The following is a 20,069-nucleotide window of genomic DNA, read 5'->3' on the forward strand; positions in this document are numbered from 1 at the left end:
AAATTTCAAAGTACTACTAACCCTCTTCTTTCAGCAATGGAACAGGAAATAAAATTGCGTTTGCGTTGTTAACACAGTTTTGTACGCGTAGGAAAGCCACCACGTCAACTGAGGTGCCCGAAGCAAGAAGGTTGCAGATGCGGCTCAAGCTTATCGTCTGCTACCTGCCTGCTTGAGATACGTGTGAAAACGAGGTGGCGTTTCATTCATACAAAGATGTGTTTAAAAACGCAAACGCAACTTTGTTTTTTGTTGCATAACTAAAAAAAGGGGGTTAGTAGTATTTTCAAATTTGAGTCTGTGTATTAGATCAGTGGCCTCACCCGCCTAGCGCAGCAGAGGAGAGGGGCACTGCGGTCGCTTTGCTATCAACTCACGCCGGACCGGCGATCGTTTTGGCCCACTTCCTACCGCGCAGTTTTCCAACTGTCTCTAAGAACGTTGGCTACAGCTGCGTACAAACAGCGCTCTCGCGTTCTAGGTACAGCTAGCAGAAGAAACGATATGAAACTGTCACAAGTACGTTTTTATCAGCCTTCATCTCTATTAAATTTTACAACTGTAAGAAAATAAAAGGTGAAAACATTCCTTATGAACGTTTTGCTCTGTAGATATACTTTTTAGAGTTTTTGTGCGCGTAAAGCAAAAATAATTAAAAGGAGTACCATCATGGCGCAACACGAGTGTAGCACAACCTCCTCGTTGTGCTTTACCCCTCTGGTAGTGGCGGTGCCCCATTTGGAAAGTCCGTAAATTTATGGGAGTCTTATGCACAGTGTCGATGGCAGTAGCAGTATGTGCTGTTTAATATGCCGCTATCAGTGCCACACACGCGTATGCTCCAGTACCGAAGCAGAAAATGAGTGCTCCGATTCCTAATGCGCACCCGCTGGTGACATAGACTGTCGCCTTGTGTTAGAAACAAGTCCTATGCATACCATGCTTCTACGGGTCGCTGAGGCGCCGAACCTTTTTATCCGTTATTTACAATAAAACCGATTATTCTGATAGTGTTCCGTGGTCCGGTGCCGTGACCAGCCACAGGGGTAGAGATGCATCCCGCACGGCGTGGTTCATGGTTGATCTTCCACCCAGAGCGGGCTCCGGCGTGAAAGGTGCGGAGGGAGGCATTGCGACGGCAACAACGACACAACCAAAATAGTTTGATGTGATTTAATTTGTGAGGTTTAACGTTTCAAAGCGAATTAGATAAGTGAGGCGCCGTAGCGGCGGACTCGGGAAATTTCGACCACCTGGGGTTCTCGCACAGCACACGGGCGCCTTGCTTTTCGCCTCCATTGAAAAGCGGCCGCCAAGGCCGGGAATCGATTCCGCATCCATGGGTGCAAAATTCGAGCACCCTAACCCTTGCACCAACCCGGCGGGACCCATCAAAATAGCTGTTGCTACGAATTTGGTAGAAGTTCTCCGTAGTGGCTCCTAATACCTATCGCAGTCATATAACCGCAGGTGGTTGAAATTACAGCTAAAACCCAGTGTAGATTCCTGTGCGTTTTTTAAACAGTCAAATACCTGCAGGTTCGGAACCGTTGTAGTCACATTGCAGTAAACAACATTGTTGACATTTGTTGACACTTAGACAAAGTTGTGGAAAACATGATTGAGAAGTATGCTTGGGCTTCACACCACTTAATTCATAAGTGTTGCTTAGTTTGCTGCTTATAGGTATGTCTCTGAGACCTCTCTGCGATCTCTTTGCAACCGTTAAACTTAGTGTACATTCAACAGCATCAGATGCAGGGACAGCACTGGCATTCGTACTTTTCGTGATCGTCCCGCTCGTAGTCCGGTGGGCACGGCACGTGCACGCACTCGTAACCTCCGCGTGTGTTGAAGCACACGTGGTCAGGACCGCAGTCTGGCTGAGTCTGGCACTCGTCCACATCTGCGACAGAAATGACAGGAAGTTATGTAGGGACTAAAAAGCTTGCGCGCTCTGGCGGCTTAAGAAGAATGGTGATGTTGCACGAAATTCGATCATGGTATTCGCGTATTGTTCTAGTGCGCATGCTTCGTACTCTTTTTTTTCGCATGCTTCTTGCATTGTACCAAGGTTTAGCTACAGAGGGGCCTCGCGCTTCAGCGCAATACAACTAATTCAACATAGGAGTACCAACTTCCTCATAAGAGAAAATTTTGCAAACATTAAACATCAGTCGTAAAAGCCCCGAGCTGGAAGGGATGGCGAATTTCAGACGGCACAATTCATTGTTTGCACCCCAGAAATTATTCGAAATTATCTGGACAGAGGCATGAAGGATTCAATAAAGAAAACAGCCAAAATGGCAAAAAATGCCGCGATGAGCGAGCTTAACCAAGGCAGAAGATTTTTTGACGTTATAGGTTATGTCACGAGTGTGGTCGTTGGGGCACAAAATCCGAATTTTTCGGGAAATAAACTGAGCCAAGTGCTACGAGAAGCAAGATATAAATTGTCCGGGAATGCGAACGGTAGTAGCACCACTGGATGATGTTTTGAACAGTGACGTAGCAAAAGCCGTGGAGCGGTGAGGGTAGGGAGTTGAGGACTTGCGGGCAGTATCAGTAAGGGTAGAAAAAGTGTTGTGAGCGAAAAAAGCGCTTCTCCCTGCAGTACCAGCGCACTCGAAGCTGGTAAAGCGAGATGTGGTGAAATACTGTATAAGCAATGCCCTAAATAAGTCTTTTGTACATATGCTCCGTGGAGCCCTGGCGCTACAGATTAATCGGCTTTATGATGCTGGTTACCCTGAACCCCTTGTTAGCGCGGTGGCTGAAAGTATGCTTAGGAAGAAAAAATTAGCACACGAGAAGGATGATCGCAGAAAAGTAGCTGTAATTCCATATGTGCACCAGACATCACACAATCTGAAAAATATCGAAAAGCGAATAGGGGTTCAAGTTGTGTTTTCTGCTCCGTTGAAACAGTCAGTATTATGTAAGAAAACAAACCCATTTTCAACTAAGGAGAGCCCTTGCAGTATTAATCATCAAAACCGCTTCGTCGGTTGTCAAGAAGGTGTATATATCGCGTGCCTTTGTCGTGTGGCCCTCGAATATATCGGACAGACTGGCAGATGTGTCAATACAAGATTGAGAGAGCACAATAACAACGTAAAAGAAGGGAACCAGGGTCAGCTCAGCCTGTACTGCCGTAATTGCGACAATAAATGTGAACGTCAGCATCGGAAAAGCCCATGCGTACCAGCTTTTAATCAATGCACGATTGAAAGTAAACATCAGGATCAGGTAGTTAGAGAAATTATCGAGGCGGTGAAGATTGCGCGTGCGGGAGATAAGTGTATGAGCATGCCATCGGTCTTTTTGAGCCCGAAGGAACTCAGATGTTTAGATGGATGAGACTGGGCTCTTGGTGCTATGCTGTGGCATCATGACGAGTATCGGTTCCCTTTCCCTTTCTATGATTTCACACTTGCTGGTGTTTATATACATGGCACGCTTGGTGAAGTAAACAGTTGGAAGTCAGCGCTCTATTCCCTTGTGCCTTCTCTTCCCTTCTTTCTCAGATAGGTTTTATGCGCACAAAAAGACGACACAAAAGACAAGGGAGACAGGACGGAGCGCATCGTCCTGTCTCCCTTGTCTTTTGTGTCGTCTTTTTGGGCGCATAAAACCTATCTGAGTATGAACCAACTAGCCCCACAACGCATATTACTGGAATTCCCTTCTTTCTACCTGCGCTGTTATTGCAGTCATGATTAACCAACTAGTCCAACGAGCATCAAGCTTGCAGAGAACACGTCTCGGAGTCAGGAAGAATGAAGGTAAAATGACATGACTGAAGGCAGCCTATCTGTAGAAGGAAAAATGAAGGCAGGAAAACAGGGATGTAGCCGCATTGAAGATAAGAAAAAGACAGTTTGAAGACGAAATCGAGATAATGCTCGCTTCGGGGCATATTTAGGACACATCAAGAATATGAATAAATACACCTAGATAACAAGAAAAAATGACATGAACTCTGACCTAGTTATTGTGAATAGATAAACTAAATGTGAAGGACCAAGGAGGGATTCTGGAACAGGCGAACGGCTATTAATTACTGCTATATGTCACAAGGTAGCTACAGTAAGCTCACTAAAATGGTAACAGACGAGGAAAAGGAGCGCAGTCTCGGAAGTAACCATAAACGTATTACCCGACAAAAGAGAAAATCGGGAATCAAATTTAACCCACAAGCTGTTAACAGCAGGAATCGAAGAGACCAGAATGAATATGGAAGCGGTACTTTCTGAGCTGATTTTCTGCGTGAGCTGCGGCCACGGGTGAAGCAATGTATGTAGTAGCGTTAGGAGCCCTTTTGCCGTGTCGCATCGCCCTTCCGCACCCGGCTATGGTTTGTGTTGGCGTGCAAAAGCAATCCCCCTTACGTTTGTGAGCAAAGTACTGCCCTGTCGCGAGACTAAAACGCATGCTTTGCATCGTAGTGGCGTGCAGTGCTGTATCTTTGCGAGCTGATTTTTGTTGACCCGGAATAAACAGGTGTTATTATACGAATTGTGAATTTGTGACTCGTCACGCGAGACTCTGGCTCACGGTCCCGTTCTCAAGAAGGTGGGTCCTTCAACGTTGATGTCGCATGTTATGTACGGCTGGTTGGGGGGTCTAAATATACATGAGCATGGCTCCAGAGATCTGGGCAGCGATAATAAGTGTATCAAGCTGAGTTTTAGAAGAAATACTAAAGTACGAAAGAGGAATTAATTTGAAGACAGTGCGGCGCTATATATATATATATATATATATATATATATATATATATATATATATATATATATATATATATATATATATACCGTCCGCTTTGGCCAGACACTGCTTTTTGCCAGTACAAAAATAAATTCCCATAAAAACTGTTAATGCTGCACTCGTTATTGCCTCGCAGGAAATGATCGAGATTACTCCAAATGTTTACAATAAAGTGAAAGAGTTCTCTGTTTCTTTAAATAAACGCCGGATAGAGTGAGCGACTTTGTTACGTCATTGACCATTGAATGCTATCGCTGCGATCACTTCTGTCAGTTTGTTTTCTGTAACGTGCGAGTTCACCCAATCAAGAGTTCCCAGAAGTATCGCACAGCTCTGTTCGATCGTGGTTGCCGCCACCTGATAGTGCTGTGGCGAAAGCCTTGCTTTGCACTTTCGTGCCATGGACTAGAAGCGTCCGCAACAAGTTCCCAGAAAATCTTCTTATGCCTCGCTAGTTGCCATAGCAATGATCTAGAGAAGCGGCGAGTGAGATGACGGCATGCACAACAGGTATACATGTGACAGGGGGTTTTTAAAGGAGGAGTGAAATAGGACACCACTAAAGGAGAATGAGGAGTGAAGAGGCAACCGCTGAAGAAGCAGAAAGAGTACAAAAGGCATCACGCCACCGGTCTCGTGGTGGCGCGCGGTGCAGGATGAAGCGTTGGAACCAGGCGTCGCGCGAGCGAACTTTCGCCTTCAAGCACATAGGCGGTGCTAAGTTCCTCTTTTGTTTCAGGCAGTGGCGATGATAGATAGGCGACAGTGGAGATGAGCGAATCTGTGTCAAACTCAAACACTATATAGTCCAGAGAACTTGTGACCTTAAAAAAATTAGCCTTGAGGAGCCAATACGATCATCCGCACTCCACAGTCGCCGTGATCAGGAGTGAACACTGCTCTCAGCCACCCCGGATATCAAGTTAACAGGAAATGTCCGACACAATGCCCTTAAATCACGCAGAAGAACGCAGGACAATGTAGAAGCTGTCGGACATAATTCTGAACGTGATGACGGAAACCGTCACACGCAGTATGTGAGCGGCGAATTTAAGCGCTGCCTTTCCATTACGGTATTCAGTTGACAAGGCTGCGTTGCTTGAGTCGAAAAATTAATAGAAAATAATTGGTGGCCAGTTTTTTTCAATTTTTTTCTTAATCTACCATTACGACTTGAATGACTTGCGACAAACTCCACTCTCCACTCATCTCTCAGTACATTACACCTTGATCAATACCTGTATTCATGTTTGGGCAATCGAAGCGTATTAATTAATCTGTCATTCATCGAAAGAAGCATTGTCTGTCGCACTTCACAGTTAATTTTTCGAAGCTACTGCAGTGGGTGGGTGGTTTCGGCGTTTGGCTACTGGCCCCAAGGTGGCGGGATGAAATCCCGACAGCATTCCGATCGAGCCTAAATGAAAAAAAAAAAAAAAAAAAAAGACTCCGCGTGCTCTGCGGCGGTGGCGCCGGAAAAACAAAACTCAGGTTTCAGTAATTAACCACGACCAATTTCAGCGCCTCAAGTGGCGCGTCAGGACGTTACACACCGTATTTCACACACATAATTTTCCCCGAACGAGCAGCTTTACATGGGCTCTAGCTGTTCGAAATCATGGCAAGGGATGCGATAAATTAAGTACTGCAATATTCCGTACTACCCGCTTAGGAATGCTTATAGCTTTGTATGCACTGATACCTAAGTTGCTAGCCTGTGTGAGGCGCTTACCGCGGCACGTGTAACCGTCCACATCTAGCCTGTAGCCGGGCGGGCACACGCACTCGTAGCTTCCAGGTGTATTCTTGCACTCGTACTGGCACTGGTCGTAGCCTGAGCATTCATCGTCATCTGAGAAAAAGAAGAAAAAAGCAGTTATGTAGAAGTGCATCGATTAACACGAGAAAACTTGCACCTAGTAAAATAACAGTATGGCGAAACAGGCAGTAATATAGCCGAAAGCGACTAACACCATTTCCTTTCGGAATAATAACAGCTAGTCGCCATAACAGGTACAAGCAGAGCAATATTTTGAAACGTAAATAGATAGGTAGGGAAGAAAGCTAGAAAAAATACGCAGACGATGCACGCGATTCGTGAGGAGGCGTATACATGAGAACATTACTTTTCTGGAGCACGCAACATGATTGTCTCATCTCCTATTTAATGAAGCGAGGGATACATTCACATTTGTGTCTGAATCATCTATTGTGCGGTGACAATATATATTTAGGTCGATGTGGCCGCCAACACTTGTCTCAGGTGAAGGTTACGAGCTTTGTGGGGTCATTACCGCCATGTGGTCAGAGAGGTGGACACTCCGAGAGGCATGATCGCGATGTTTCCCCCCGTGGATGCTTCGAACGGCTGGTGCAATGCTCCTGCGTGTTTTATTCACATCGCACCCGACTACCCGAGTTAATGACTTCGTGTTGGCTTGTTATGCGACGCCACGAGACCGAAGCCCTTGCCGTCTGGTCTCGTGGCGTCGTACAACCAGCGTATACCAATCACACATTCCGTGATATCCATGAGCGAAACATAAATGAGCGCCTGTGCGCCATTGCACCAGGAATTTATCAGATAGTGGCCGGCCACGCCTGAAAACTACCCCTGTAAGAGGCATATGCTCCTAACTTTTCGGGACAGTGAGGCTTAAAACGGTCGACACCGCCGACGCCACCGACGGTGCCAATAATATTCTTCGAAATAGGGATACTAACGCCCTCGCCTTCGAAACAGAGAAAACGCACACCAGATGTGCACCCAAAATTATCACTGCTATTTCTTTAAGGCGTTCACTTTATTCCTTTCACGCATCGTTTATCATTTCGATTGTAGCAAATAATTTTTCGCCTAAATAGTTAGTCAAGGCACCGAGAAAACCGGCGTCATTAGTTTTCCAGCGGTACGCAAAAAAGGGTTAGTTTTTTTATATGCATGTAGAGAACTAGCAACTATCGAAATGGTTGAAAACTGCAATGAATAAAACCGTATCAATCATGAAATAATATGCTTTATCGAATATGCACGCGATGCTAGAAACACGAAGAAAAAATATAGACGCTTGTACCGGTTGATGGGCATTTTTGCAAAAGAAACGCGGAGTACGTGACACAAATGCTTGCTGTTTTGAGGAATGGCATTAGCTGCGTTTGGTGGCGGGTTGAAAAAAAAAAAAAAAAAAAAAAACAGGCAGCATGGTTGTATTATGAAGGACGCTAAGTTTGCCTGAAACAAAGGTGCCAGACTGAGTGCACTCGGAGAAGATGGTGCGACATTGAATTGTACACAATTGCGCATAAAATAATATTAAAGGTTTAGGGAACATATGCACCAAATTTAGCTTATATGTTTCCTCCGCTTTATTGATGCCAAAGGAATTAATGTACACGGATCCTCGCCTTGTATCCACCTTGTATTGTATTGTATTGTATTGTATTGTATTGTATTGTATTGTATTAAAGGTTTAGGGAACATATGCACCAAATTTCGCTTATATGTTTTCTCCGCTTTAATAATGCCAAAGGAATTAATGTACAGGGATCCTCGCCTTGTATCCACCTTGTATTGTATTGTATTAAAGGTTTAGGGAACATATGCACCAAATTTCGCTTATATGTTTTCTCCGCTTTAATAATGCCAAAGGAATTAATGTACAGGGATCCTCGCCTTGTATCCACCTTGTATTGTATTGTATTGTATTGTATTGTATTGTATTGTATTGTATTAAAGGTTTAGGGAACATATGCACCAAATTTCGCTTATATGTTTTCTCCGCTTTAATAATGCCAAAGGAATTAATGTACAGGGATCCTCGCCTTGTATCCACCTTGTATTGTATTGTATTAAAGGTTTAGGGAACATATGCACCAAATTTCGCTTATATGTTTTCTCCGCTTTAATAATGCCAAAGGAATTAATGTACAGGGATCCTCGCCTTGTATCCACCTTGTATTGTATTGTATTGTATTGTATTGTATTGTATTGTATTGTATTGTATTGTATTGTATTGTATTGTATTAAAGGTTTAGGGAACATATGCACCAAATTTCGCTTATATGTTTTCTCCGCTTTAATAATGCCAAAGGAATTAATGTACAGGGATCCTCGCCTTGTATCCACCTTGTATTGTATTGTATTAAAGGTTTAGGGAACATATGCACCAAATTTCGCTTATATGTTTTCTCCGCTTTAATAATGCCAAAGGAATTAATGTACAGGGATCCTCGCCTTGTATCCACCTTGTATTGTATTGTATTAAAGGTTTAGGGAACATATGCACCAAATTTCGCTTATATGTTTTCTCCGCTTTAATAATGCCAAAGGAATTAATGTACAGGGATCCTCGCCTTGTATCCACCTTGTATTGTATTGTATTAAAGGTTTAGGGAACATATGCACCAAATTTCGCTTATATGTTTTCTCCGCTTTAATAATGCCAAAGGAATTAATGTACAGGGATCCTCGCCTTGTATCCACCTTGTATTGTATTGTATTGTATTGTATTGTATTGTATTGTATTGTATTGTATTGTATTGTATTAAAGGTTTAGGGAACATATGCACCAAATTTCGCTTATATGTTTTCTCCGCTTTAATAATGCCAAAGGAATTAATGTACAGGGATCCTCGCCTTGTATCCACCTTGTATTGTATTGTATTAAAGGTTTAGGGAACATATGCACCAAATTTCGCTTATATGTTTTCTCCGCTTTAATAATGCCAAAGGAATTAATGTACAGGGATCCTCGCCTTGTATCCACCTTGTATTGTATTGTATTAAAGGTTTAGGGAACATATGCACCAAATTTCGCTTATATGTTTTCTCCGCTTTAATAATGCCAAAGGAATTAATGTACAGGGATCCTCGCCTTGTATCCACCTTGTATTGTATTGTATTAAAGGTTTAGGGAACATATGCACCAAATTTCGCTTATATGTTTTCTCCGCTTTAATAATGCCAAAGGAATTAATGTACAGGGATCCTCGCCTTGTATCCACCTTGTATTGTATTGTATTGTATTGTATTGTATTGTATTGTATTGTATTGCATTAAAGGTTTAGGGAACATATGCACCAAATTTCGCTTATATGTTTTCTCCGCTTTAATAATGCCAAAGGAATTAATGTACAGGGATCCTCGCCTTGTATCCACCTTGTATTGTATTGTATTAAAGGTTTAGGGAACATATGCACCAAATTTCGCTTATATGTTTTCTCCGCTTTAATAATGCCAAAGGAATTAATGTACAGGGATCCTCGCCTTGTATCCACCTTGTATTGTATTGTATTAAAGGTTTAGGGAACATATGCACCAAATTTCGCTTATATGTTTTCTCCGCTTTAATAATGCCAAAGGAATTAATGTACAGGGGTCCTCGCCTTGTATCCACCTTGTATTGTATTGTATTTAAGGTTTAGGGAACATATGCACCAAATTTCGCTTATATGTTTTCTCCGCTTTAATAATGCCAAAGGAATTAATGTACAGGGATCCTCGCCTTGTATCCACCTTGTATTGTATTGTATTGTATTGTATTGTATTGTATTGTATTGTATTAAAGGTTTAGGGAACATATGCACCAAATTTCGCTTATATGTTTTCTCCGCTTTAATAATGCCAAAGGAATTAATGTACAGGGATCCTCGCCTTGTATCCACCTTGTATTGTATTGTATTAAAGGTTTAGGGAACATATGCACCAAATTTCGCTTATATGTTTTCTCCGCTTTAATAATGCCAAAGGAATTAATGTACAGGGATCCTCGCCTTGTATCCACCTTGTATTGTATTGTATTAAAGGTTTAGGGAACATATGCACCAAATTTCGCTTATATGTTTTCTCCGCTTTAATAATGCCAAAGGAATTAATGTACAGGGATCCTCGCCTTGTATCCACCTTGTATTGTATTGTATTGTATTGTATTGTATTAAAGGTTTAGGGAACATATGCACCAAATTTCGCTTATATGTTTTCTCCGCTTTAATAATGCCAAAGGAATTAATGTACAGGGATCCTCGCCTTGTATCCACCTTGTATTGTATTGTATTGTATTGTATTGTATTGTATTAAAGGTTTAGGGAACATATGCACCAAATTTCGCTTATATGTTTTCTCCGCTTTAATAATGCCAAAGGAATTAATGTACAGGGATCCTCGCCTTGTATCCACCTTGTATTGTATTGTATTGTATTGTATTGTATTGTATTGTATTGTATTAAAGGTTTAGGGAACATATGCACCAAATTTCGCTTATATGTTTTCTCCGCTTTAATAATGCCAAAGGAATTAATGTACAGGGATCCTCGCCTTGTATCCACCTTGTATTGTATTGTATTAAAGGTTTAGGGAACATATGCACCAAATTTCGCTTATATGTTTTCTCCGCTTTAATAATGCCAAAGGAATTAATGTACAGGGATCCTCGCCTTGTATCCACCTTGTATTGTATTGTAATAAAGGTTTAGGGAACATATGCACCAAATTTCGCTTATATGTTTTCTCCGCTTTAATAATGCCAAAGGAATTAATGTACAGGGATCCTCGCCTTGTATCCACCTTGTATTGTATTGTATTAAAGGTTTAGGGAACATATGCACCAAATTTCGCTTATATGTTGTCTCCGCTTTAATAATGCCAAAGGAATTAATGTACAGGGATCCTCGCCTTGTATCCACCTTGTATTGTATTGTATTGTATTGTATTGTATTGTATTGTATTAAAGGTTTAGGGAACATATGCACCAAATTTCGCTTATATGTTTTCTCCGCTTTAATAATGCCAAAGGAATTAATGTACAGGGATCCTCGCCTTGTATCCACCTTGTATTGTATTGTATTAAAGGTTTAGGGAACATATGCACCAAATTTCGCTTATATGTTTTCTCCGCTTTAATAATGCCAAAGGAATTAATGTACAGGGATCCTCGCCTTGTATTCGCCTAATGCGGTTAAATAATTTATAATTGAATTTCTTCTCTCACCTGCTTCCGTTTCGGTTTCAGTAGCCGAGGGATCCCTGTGCTGACGAAGGTCAGCATAACTACGCAACGTGAGGCATGAGAAATGGGAAGTTCAGTCGCTGTTTCTTTACTTACGCTTCCTGCTCTTGAGATATGCTTGCTTCAGCGTTGTAGTGAACCAAATGACCAAGCAGTGAATACATAAAAACATCTTATTCGTCACTTCAGTTATACTGACAACCTACGTAAAACCCCATCGCCTGGCTCTTAATAACGACACCGAAACAGCTGAAACAACAATTGTAATTAAATATCATTTTTTGGTCGTAGACGTACACCACTCGCGATCCACGTACAGTAGTTGTTTGCGTACTGTGAAGAAGATAACAGGTGACCAAAACTTTAGTGTTCATAGAACTCCAAGGTCAGGGTTACCAGCGCTTTTCGGTAAGGTTCGCGGTGAACCTTCTGCTCGCTTTAAACAGTGCACAAAAAATTCAATACTTTGGAAACAAACGTCTGTCGTAGGATGAAGGCTGCGTTGTCACATGGCCACATGGTTTTACGACGAGGCAACAAGGGGAGAGTGGGGCAAAACGCGACACTTTTTACTTACCACCTGTAACTTTTAGATATGAAGTGTGATCCGCCGCTTACCCTCTGCAGCTTACATTAAGACTCATGAGATTGGTCTTATCTAAAGAAAAAAAAAAAGGACTCTTAAGCTCCCCCTTTAAAGGTGTATCGGACACGGCTCCCGTCATAGTGTCCTATCGTGGATCCTCATTTGCGTACAGTCACCCCCCACCGACGTACACGCATGCCACGCTTCCAAGCATAACTATATTTCAAGCTGTTGAATCCAAACGTCTTGTTGTTTTGTATTTTCCTGCGTGCTTCCGATTTCTAGCCAGGGTTCATTTGTTTCTGAATAGACTGGCAGGAGTTCTGCTGTACGTGCCGCATGAAATGCGTGGCCTGATTTATGTGCATGGTCTAGTCTTCTCAGGTATGATGGTCTGGCTGATCCATACACTTCACATCCATACTCTACGGTTCAGCGCACCAAAGAGAGATGGGCAGAAGACATGCTGTATCAGATCAAAGTTTCTGATAGAGCAAGCAATTTCAGTATGCCTAGAGGTTTAGACGCTTTATTTATAAGGAAGTAATTACTCATAGGCGTCCTTATAGAGCGACTGGCCCAGAAAGGCGACTCACAGCGGCCTCATAGAGCGACTTCCTCGGGTTCAATCTCCGGACTAGGACAAAATTTTTTAAACTACGAAGTTTCTGAGAAAGCTGTACAGCTTTCCTTTGTAGCCGTATGCCTGGAGTGGGGTGGACATCTATGAGCAATTGCTCTCTTATGACAAACCTATTTCAATTGGGGGCATTATAATTAATACTCGACCAACACTTTATTATTGAGGGAGTATATGTGAGGAAGTAGCGTACGTTTTCTGTGAAATGTTAGGTCCAAAATTACCTGCTCTTGTTTTACTGTTTACTGGTAGCACGGTTTCTTCTAGGTGCAAGACACGGTTGGTCTGCAAGCCTCTCTTCAGTGAGAAAAGAATGGCCGCAGTTTTTGAGGAGGAACACTTTAATGCATCGCTGTCAGCCAAAATCGTTAATTTGTTTGGTGTGAATTGCGTCTGTCTGTCATATGCTGAAAGTCTCGAGGATGTGCATGCGATTTGAACAATAATCACCGTATATTTATTACATAAGTGTTATTGTGGCGAATGAGTTCCTTTTCACGCTAAAGTGTGTTATATTTGGAATACACCCCTGGGGTACTCCATTACCTTGAATTAAGTTCCACGATAGCATTGAGCCCAAGCAGACATGAAATGAATGGACCAAGGAAAATATTTTGAGGCAGTTTAGCATCCGGCCGCAGATGGCTAGGCCTGCTAGATCATAAACGCCTTCACGTGGTGTCATAAGCTATTTCCAAATAAAAAAATAGACGGTGTTCGTGTATGAAAGCTTCTCGTATTGCATCAATGCATTTTCAAGGCGAACAAGATGATTGATTGTTGAATATGCGGTTTGAAAACCGCACTAGTGGGTGTAAAGAAGTGCATGGGATTCAAGAACTAACATAGCCGAACACTTAGAGCAACTTAAAAAGATTTAACAAGACTTGTAAGTGCTATGGACCTATATCTACTGGAAAAAGTTAGCGGCTTCACCGGTTTCAGGAATGGCACAATAACCGTCTTCTTCCAAGCTTTGGGTGTTTTCCTGATACCCATAGCTTGTTGAAAAAAATTAAAATTGACTGTACAGCACGTTCTGAAAATCGGGCTAGCATAACATAATGGATTTCATCATGGTCAGCTCCTATCTGCTTACAGGCTTTCAGGAATACACGGATTTCTTGAAGGGTAGTTAAACTGATTTAGGGCTTATTGACGCTGACATTTTTGGGAAGCTTTTTTATCAGCTGAGCCACTGTGCTTTAAAAACGAATGTAACAAGTTTGTATAGTGTAAAGAAGGAGAAGCTTGACAGAAGTACTTCCCTAATATTTCTGCCTATTCACTGATGCTTGTGCACAAGGACATCTGAGAAAAGGAATTGTGAAGGAACGGAAGTGCCTTTTCAGTCTAGGAACCTGCTCCCACATTTTCTTTGACTTGATTGAGAGGCTGATGCATGACACACCTTTGGCAAGATTCTTTTTATGCTGTGCGGCGGACATAACGAGCATTAGCTTCCGCCTCCTCGAGCTTTATGAGGTTTTCATGGGTTGGGCTTCGTCGCAAAATTCCCGGCTCTGTTTTGTTTCTTATCTGTCTGATTACATTTTGGTGTGTACCAAATCTTACGATTCTGTCGTACCACTGCCGAGGCCTGGGTAATTGCTAGGTGTGTTCAGTAAGAATGCATGCAAATAATGTTTCATTTAGTTTATCAGTTTTATCATCCTTTAAAAATTTTGATAGACGCTGGCTTCGGCTGGGAGCAGCGCCCAGTTGCCTAAAACATGCTTCCAACAGGGTGGTTTTATAGGACTGATGAGTGTTGATAATGACGTGTTGATAATAACAGGTAGGGGATCGCTTCCGTATGAATTGTTTAAAGCATCTCATTTAAAATCCGCAAAAAGAGATTGCGAACTAAATGACAAGTCTAAACAGCTCATTTTTCCAGTGCTCGGAGAGCAGTAAATTTCTTTGCCCGTATTCAGCAGGCAGACATTGTTGCATAGAATGAAATCTTCTAAAAAACGGCCCTAGTGTAATTTGCTCACTTCTTCAAAACGAAGAGCGCACATTATTATCCTGAACTACCACATACGGCTTTTAAATCGTTAACTGTTAAATGGGACTCAAGGTATAACAGTGTTATAGTTTTAAAACGCAGCGCGGTGACTGCAAACACATCATAATTAGTTTTGATGTTGATTTTGCGAATTGCAATATCACTGTGCACGGCGATAGCGACCCCACCAGAGAGTAATCGCTTTCTCTCGGTCACAACGAAATACTTGGCAGTTCTTTAAAATATAACTGGAGCAGCGGCGGTGCGCGCTCTATCGTGATATAGCCGGAGGCCTTTTATACAGTCAAGCGGCAACTTACCTACGCAGTCGCCTCCTATCGGCAGATATCCATCTGGGCACGGCCACTCTCTGACGAGACTAATTGGAGGTGCTGCACGCAGTTCCTGCAGCCTTCCCATAATCAGCGGTCTGCTTCGAGGACCACTGGTAGGGACCCGGGACGGGACTGTTGAAAAAAAAAAATAACATAAGAGAAGCAACGAATGCTTCTAATCTGGAGCGGGAACATCAAAATGTGCTCTATGTAAAAATCAAGGGGACAATAAATCTGACTTAAGTGCCAGAATGCGTGAGCACACAGCTTGTGGCTTCAGTGTTTCTTGTAGATTTATGCGATCGGACGAAGCTTGCGCACAGAAAAGACTCTTGGAGTCTAAGTGTTCGGCCACGTAAAAGTAAACACATGTTATTCCTTTGTTCGTTGCAGGCAGCATCCGACCACATAAAGTAAAGGGGGACACTTTAGCCACAGAGTGCGCTGTAATACAGTGATCCGGTACGGAGCAGGTGAAGCTAATGTGAATACGTCCGGAGGCGACACACAAGTTATACCGACTGCCTAGCATTCTTCGAGGGTGCGGGGCTGCCTTTTATCGCTGATTACAAAGAACAATGGCGTAACATAGAGCCTAGCTGTGCGCCCTTATACACCGCCACCTACCAAGCCCTGTACTGAGGATGCCTTGTCATGAGCTAGCAATACGAACCGAACCTTTTCCATAGACACTCATGCTTGTATTGGTAGACTACCAATCGATGGCTTATGCAAGTTGCGACCAGCGGTACTTTGCTAGATCTCATGCAGCTTCGAAGGCAACAAATTCCTTACTTGTTAGACGTTTTAGGCCTGCACAGTCCTTTCAGAGACCTTCTCATCGGGAAAGATGATGAGGCATGTTGTTCGGCTATATATCAAGCTTTTCTGGGACCCACACAATGCACCTTAAGAAAATTTCAAGAAAAGCACCTGTTGCCACCTGCCCTGGTTACACGCCATGTGATCGACTGCGGGTCATAACCATACTGTATCATGTTACGTGGCAATGCCTCCACATGAAACGACTGATGCTCGTCTCCACCGATCTCGAAGAGGAAGCTAAAGCACGGAACCGCGCGTTTGGTCTTCGAGATGGCCGCACAAGTTATCTTGGCACTGGGGACGAGCGACATAACATGAAGCTTTTCTACGAAGGAACTAACACGTTCAAATTCAGTCTTTTCTGAGCACCTTTGAATCTTGGAATGCATTATTTGGAAACATTCTCTTTGATTCTGACAGTTTTCTAACAGCCATTCAAGACGCATAATCATTTGTATACATGCCTGAAATACACCGGTGGCTAAGCACTCCGCTCTTAATGTTTATACTTTTGTTGCTCCCTGCGCAACGTAACTTGCATTTATTTCGTAGTTTGTATTTTGTTTGCTTTTAGTGAATTCTAGCGTTGAAAACTGCACAGTATGTTTTCATGCTTCTCTTTACACTCAAGCCATAGTGCTCATTGCGATTCAGTATGCATAAACAAACAAATAAATAAATAACCCCGCCTTTCTTCTGCAGTGGAAGACAATTCTATGCCTTTAATCCACCCTTGGTTGAAACACTGTCGCCACGGCTGCAAGGTGACGCAGCTGCGCCTACAACATGATCATCGCCACCAACTCTGTCAGATCAGTTCCCATCAGCAAGGCACCTCCACTGCGATTGGAAGGCGTTCCTTGGGAGCTGGAGCACAGACGTCTAGCACCTTCAGGGTGGCCCGGACCTATTGTACGGAGCGGAATTTCACTGGGGCCCTAAAATTATGGCTCCGCCCGAGAAGCCGGATATAAAAAGAGCGGGACAGTGGTCCTTGGCCACCTCGCGTCTCTCCAGAGTACGTCACTAAAGTTTTTTTTTCAAAAATGAAGTTACAACAACCTGCCATTAGTTTTTAAAAAGCACTTGTGAGGTAAAAAATGAAGTGGATTTCCCCGAAGTGATATCAGTGTTGGCGGACGACATAAAAAAGGTGAATTACGTTAGCAAGGTGTTTATTTAAATCCTGACAGTTAGGTTTTTCATTAAACTATTACAGATAGACACCTTGTTTACAGTCGGAGATTAAGCTTTAGCTTACCATTATTAACTGCCTTGTCTGATGTATTTTTATAAGACGGGAATTTCTTTGGTGCGGTGGCGTAGCACCGGTAGGCAATTACTCTCGTTCTGCCCTATGCGATGCACGCTTCGAGTAGCAGCCGCTCGTGTCGCCGGATCATGAAGTCAATAGGGGCGCTGGAGCTGATTCCTCCTCAAGGTCAGCGTGCAACCGCCATTGTAACTCGCCTGCGGCAGTGCGCGCACGAGGACGCGAATAGACTATATTTTGCGACTTTCTTAATATCGTCACCCTGTTCCCGCAATATCATCGCACATTATTTGTTGGCTAGGCTAGTCGACGGCGCAATTACTGTTACTGCTGTTCAGACCTGCTGTTAAAGAGCATATTTATTTTCTGGAATTTATTCTGCCGCTTTTTGGTTGCTTGTTGTTGTTCCTACTTTTTGTATCCTTCTCTATTCCCGCACTTCTTATGCTATGTATTTTTCTTATGCATCCCGCTCCCTCTGTGATGCCCCGATGGGCCCTGACAGTATTCAAATAAATAAATAAATAAATAAAAAGTAGGTCAGGATTGTACATGTCTCATGCTAGCGTGTACGGAATATATCTGCAGTCGGTGTGAGCTTATGGTGACTATAATAGCCACAAGTGTTATATCGTTGGATAGTTAATGTTGACTATAACTGCGTTGGCCTAATGGTGGGTGGTAATTATATACCGTCAATTAGTTGATTATGATTATATTCAATATTTACGCAACATCATTGTCATATATGTTTTGATAGTTTATGTCGAGTGTTTTTTTTTAATGCGTGAGCATTTAGTGGCTATATTTGAGGAGTGTGTCATCAGAAATTTGTCGGCCGGATTGCGTTGAAGTGAGGGGCGATAGGAAAAAGCGAATGGCTGTAGTGGATTGACAATAAAAAATGTCGCCAGGAAATAAATCTTCTGCATATGCAATCATTAGTTAATTAAGGAAAGCCAATTAAGTCAATCAGACATCGAAATAGCTAACCGGAGTAATGCCGACGTCCAAAGCGATCACGTGATGCCTCACTTCTGGTCATGTGACCTGTGAGGACGTGAGAATAGTGACATGTTATGCTGATGTCGGGATGCGACGTCATTGTGTGAAGTCCCAAAGCCGGAAGTGATGTGTTTCGACATGAATGAGCTGAAAAAAATCGAGCGTGGACGTGTAAAACCTAAATTCCAATGCCAAACCATGCAAAAACTATAAAAAACTCCGTTAACCCCCCCCCCCCCCCATACACACACGCACACACACACACACATGCACATCAGGAGGCGAAAACCTAGACGCCCGTGTGCTGTGCGATGTCAGTACACGTTAAGAACCCCAGGTGGTTAAAATTTCCGGGGTCCTCCACTATGGCGTCTCTCATAGCTTGAGTCGCTTTGGGTCAATAAACAAAAAAAAACAATCCAAACCAGAAGCGAAACGCACATCATCGCTTAATGCTTACGCATTCGCTGTACATCTTTTCTCAATACAGATAACAACAACTTTAGATTTCCACGGTTTGGCGAAATAATCTGCACAAACAGTACAGCGTAGGTGCAGGACTGCAAAAAGTTTTGCAGGTGAAAATGTGCGCAGAGCCATCTCTCGGCAACGTGAATTGCCTCAGGCAGAGCCAGCATCTGAGCCCACTACCCCTATGCTGGCAAAATGTAGTGCGATGTCAGTGCAGGGTAAAAATTCCTAGGTGGTCCAAATTTCTTGAGCTCTCCACTAGGCCCCTCTCACAGCTTGAGTCGCTCTGGGACGTTAAACGATATAGATCGAATCATTCTCTAAATATTCTCAAGTGAAAGCATGACAAAGTTTTTGGCAAGGAAATGCAAATGTAACAAAGCAGTAGCATTTTCCTGATTTATTGAAATAGCCATCGCTGCTCAAATAGCCATATAAAGCGTTTTGAAGCATTCGACGAGCCTGCGCAGCACAAAGCCACAGGCAGGCAACTACCGTGGCGTCATGGAAAGAGCGGAGGGGCATGAAGTAAGTCGAGGTGGCGTCGCTGAGAGCCCCATTGCTTTATGTAGGGCGGCACCCCGTCCGGCGCATGTCGCGCGTCTGCTTTGGCATGAAAGTAGTTTTGCACTATCATCGTAATCATCATCAGCAGAAGCAGCAGTACGACTATAACCACAGCAGGGCGAATGTCTCTTCCATATTCCTCCAATTACCGCAGTCCTGACCTAGCTGCACCACTTGACCCCTGCGAACTTCTCAACCTCAGCCACCCACTTAAATTCTGCCGCCCCCTGATACTCTTTCCTTTCTTTAGAATCCAATTTGTTATCCTAAGCGATCATCGGTTATCTACTCTCCGCACTACATGTCCTGCCCATGGCCTTTTCTTCTTGATTTCCACTAGAATGTCAACTTGAATACATCTCTGACCTACTCTGAACGCTTCCTATCTCTTGACGTTACACCTACCATTTTTCTCTCCATAGCCCTCTGCGTTGTCGTCAACTTGAGTAGAACTCTCTTGGTTAGCCTCCATGGTGAGTACAGGTAAGAGGCAACTGTTGTATGCCTCGAACCATAACGACATGAAAATATTACAAACTACATTTGCTCATAACCCTGAAGGTTTCGAGTTCCGCAATATTA

General features: G+C 43.0%; 1 protein-coding gene across 1 annotated transcript in view; it reads right to left on the minus strand.

The window, feature by feature from the left end:
* Positions 1-20,069, minus strand: part of LOC146182965 (hemicentin-1-like) — a 93,147-nt gene that overhangs the window by 7,779 nt on the left and 65,299 nt on the right. Inside the window, exons 12-14 of the mRNA XM_084608310.1 lie at positions 15,332-15,478; positions 6,503-6,622; positions 1,783-1,906 (exon numbers count right to left, since the gene is read on the minus strand). Coding sequence (XP_084464436.1) covers positions 1,783-1,906; positions 6,503-6,622; positions 15,332-15,478 — 391 coding nt within the window. The remainder of the gene's footprint in view (positions 1-1,782; positions 1,907-6,502; positions 6,623-15,331; positions 15,479-20,069) is intronic.

The sequence above is a fragment of the Amblyomma maculatum genome, chromosome 7 (assembly GCF_055883805.1).
Source record: "Amblyomma maculatum isolate TAMU_Amacu chromosome 7, ASM5588380v1, whole genome shotgun sequence".
Classification (NCBI taxonomy): domain Eukaryota; kingdom Metazoa; phylum Arthropoda; class Arachnida; order Ixodida; family Ixodidae; genus Amblyomma; species Amblyomma maculatum.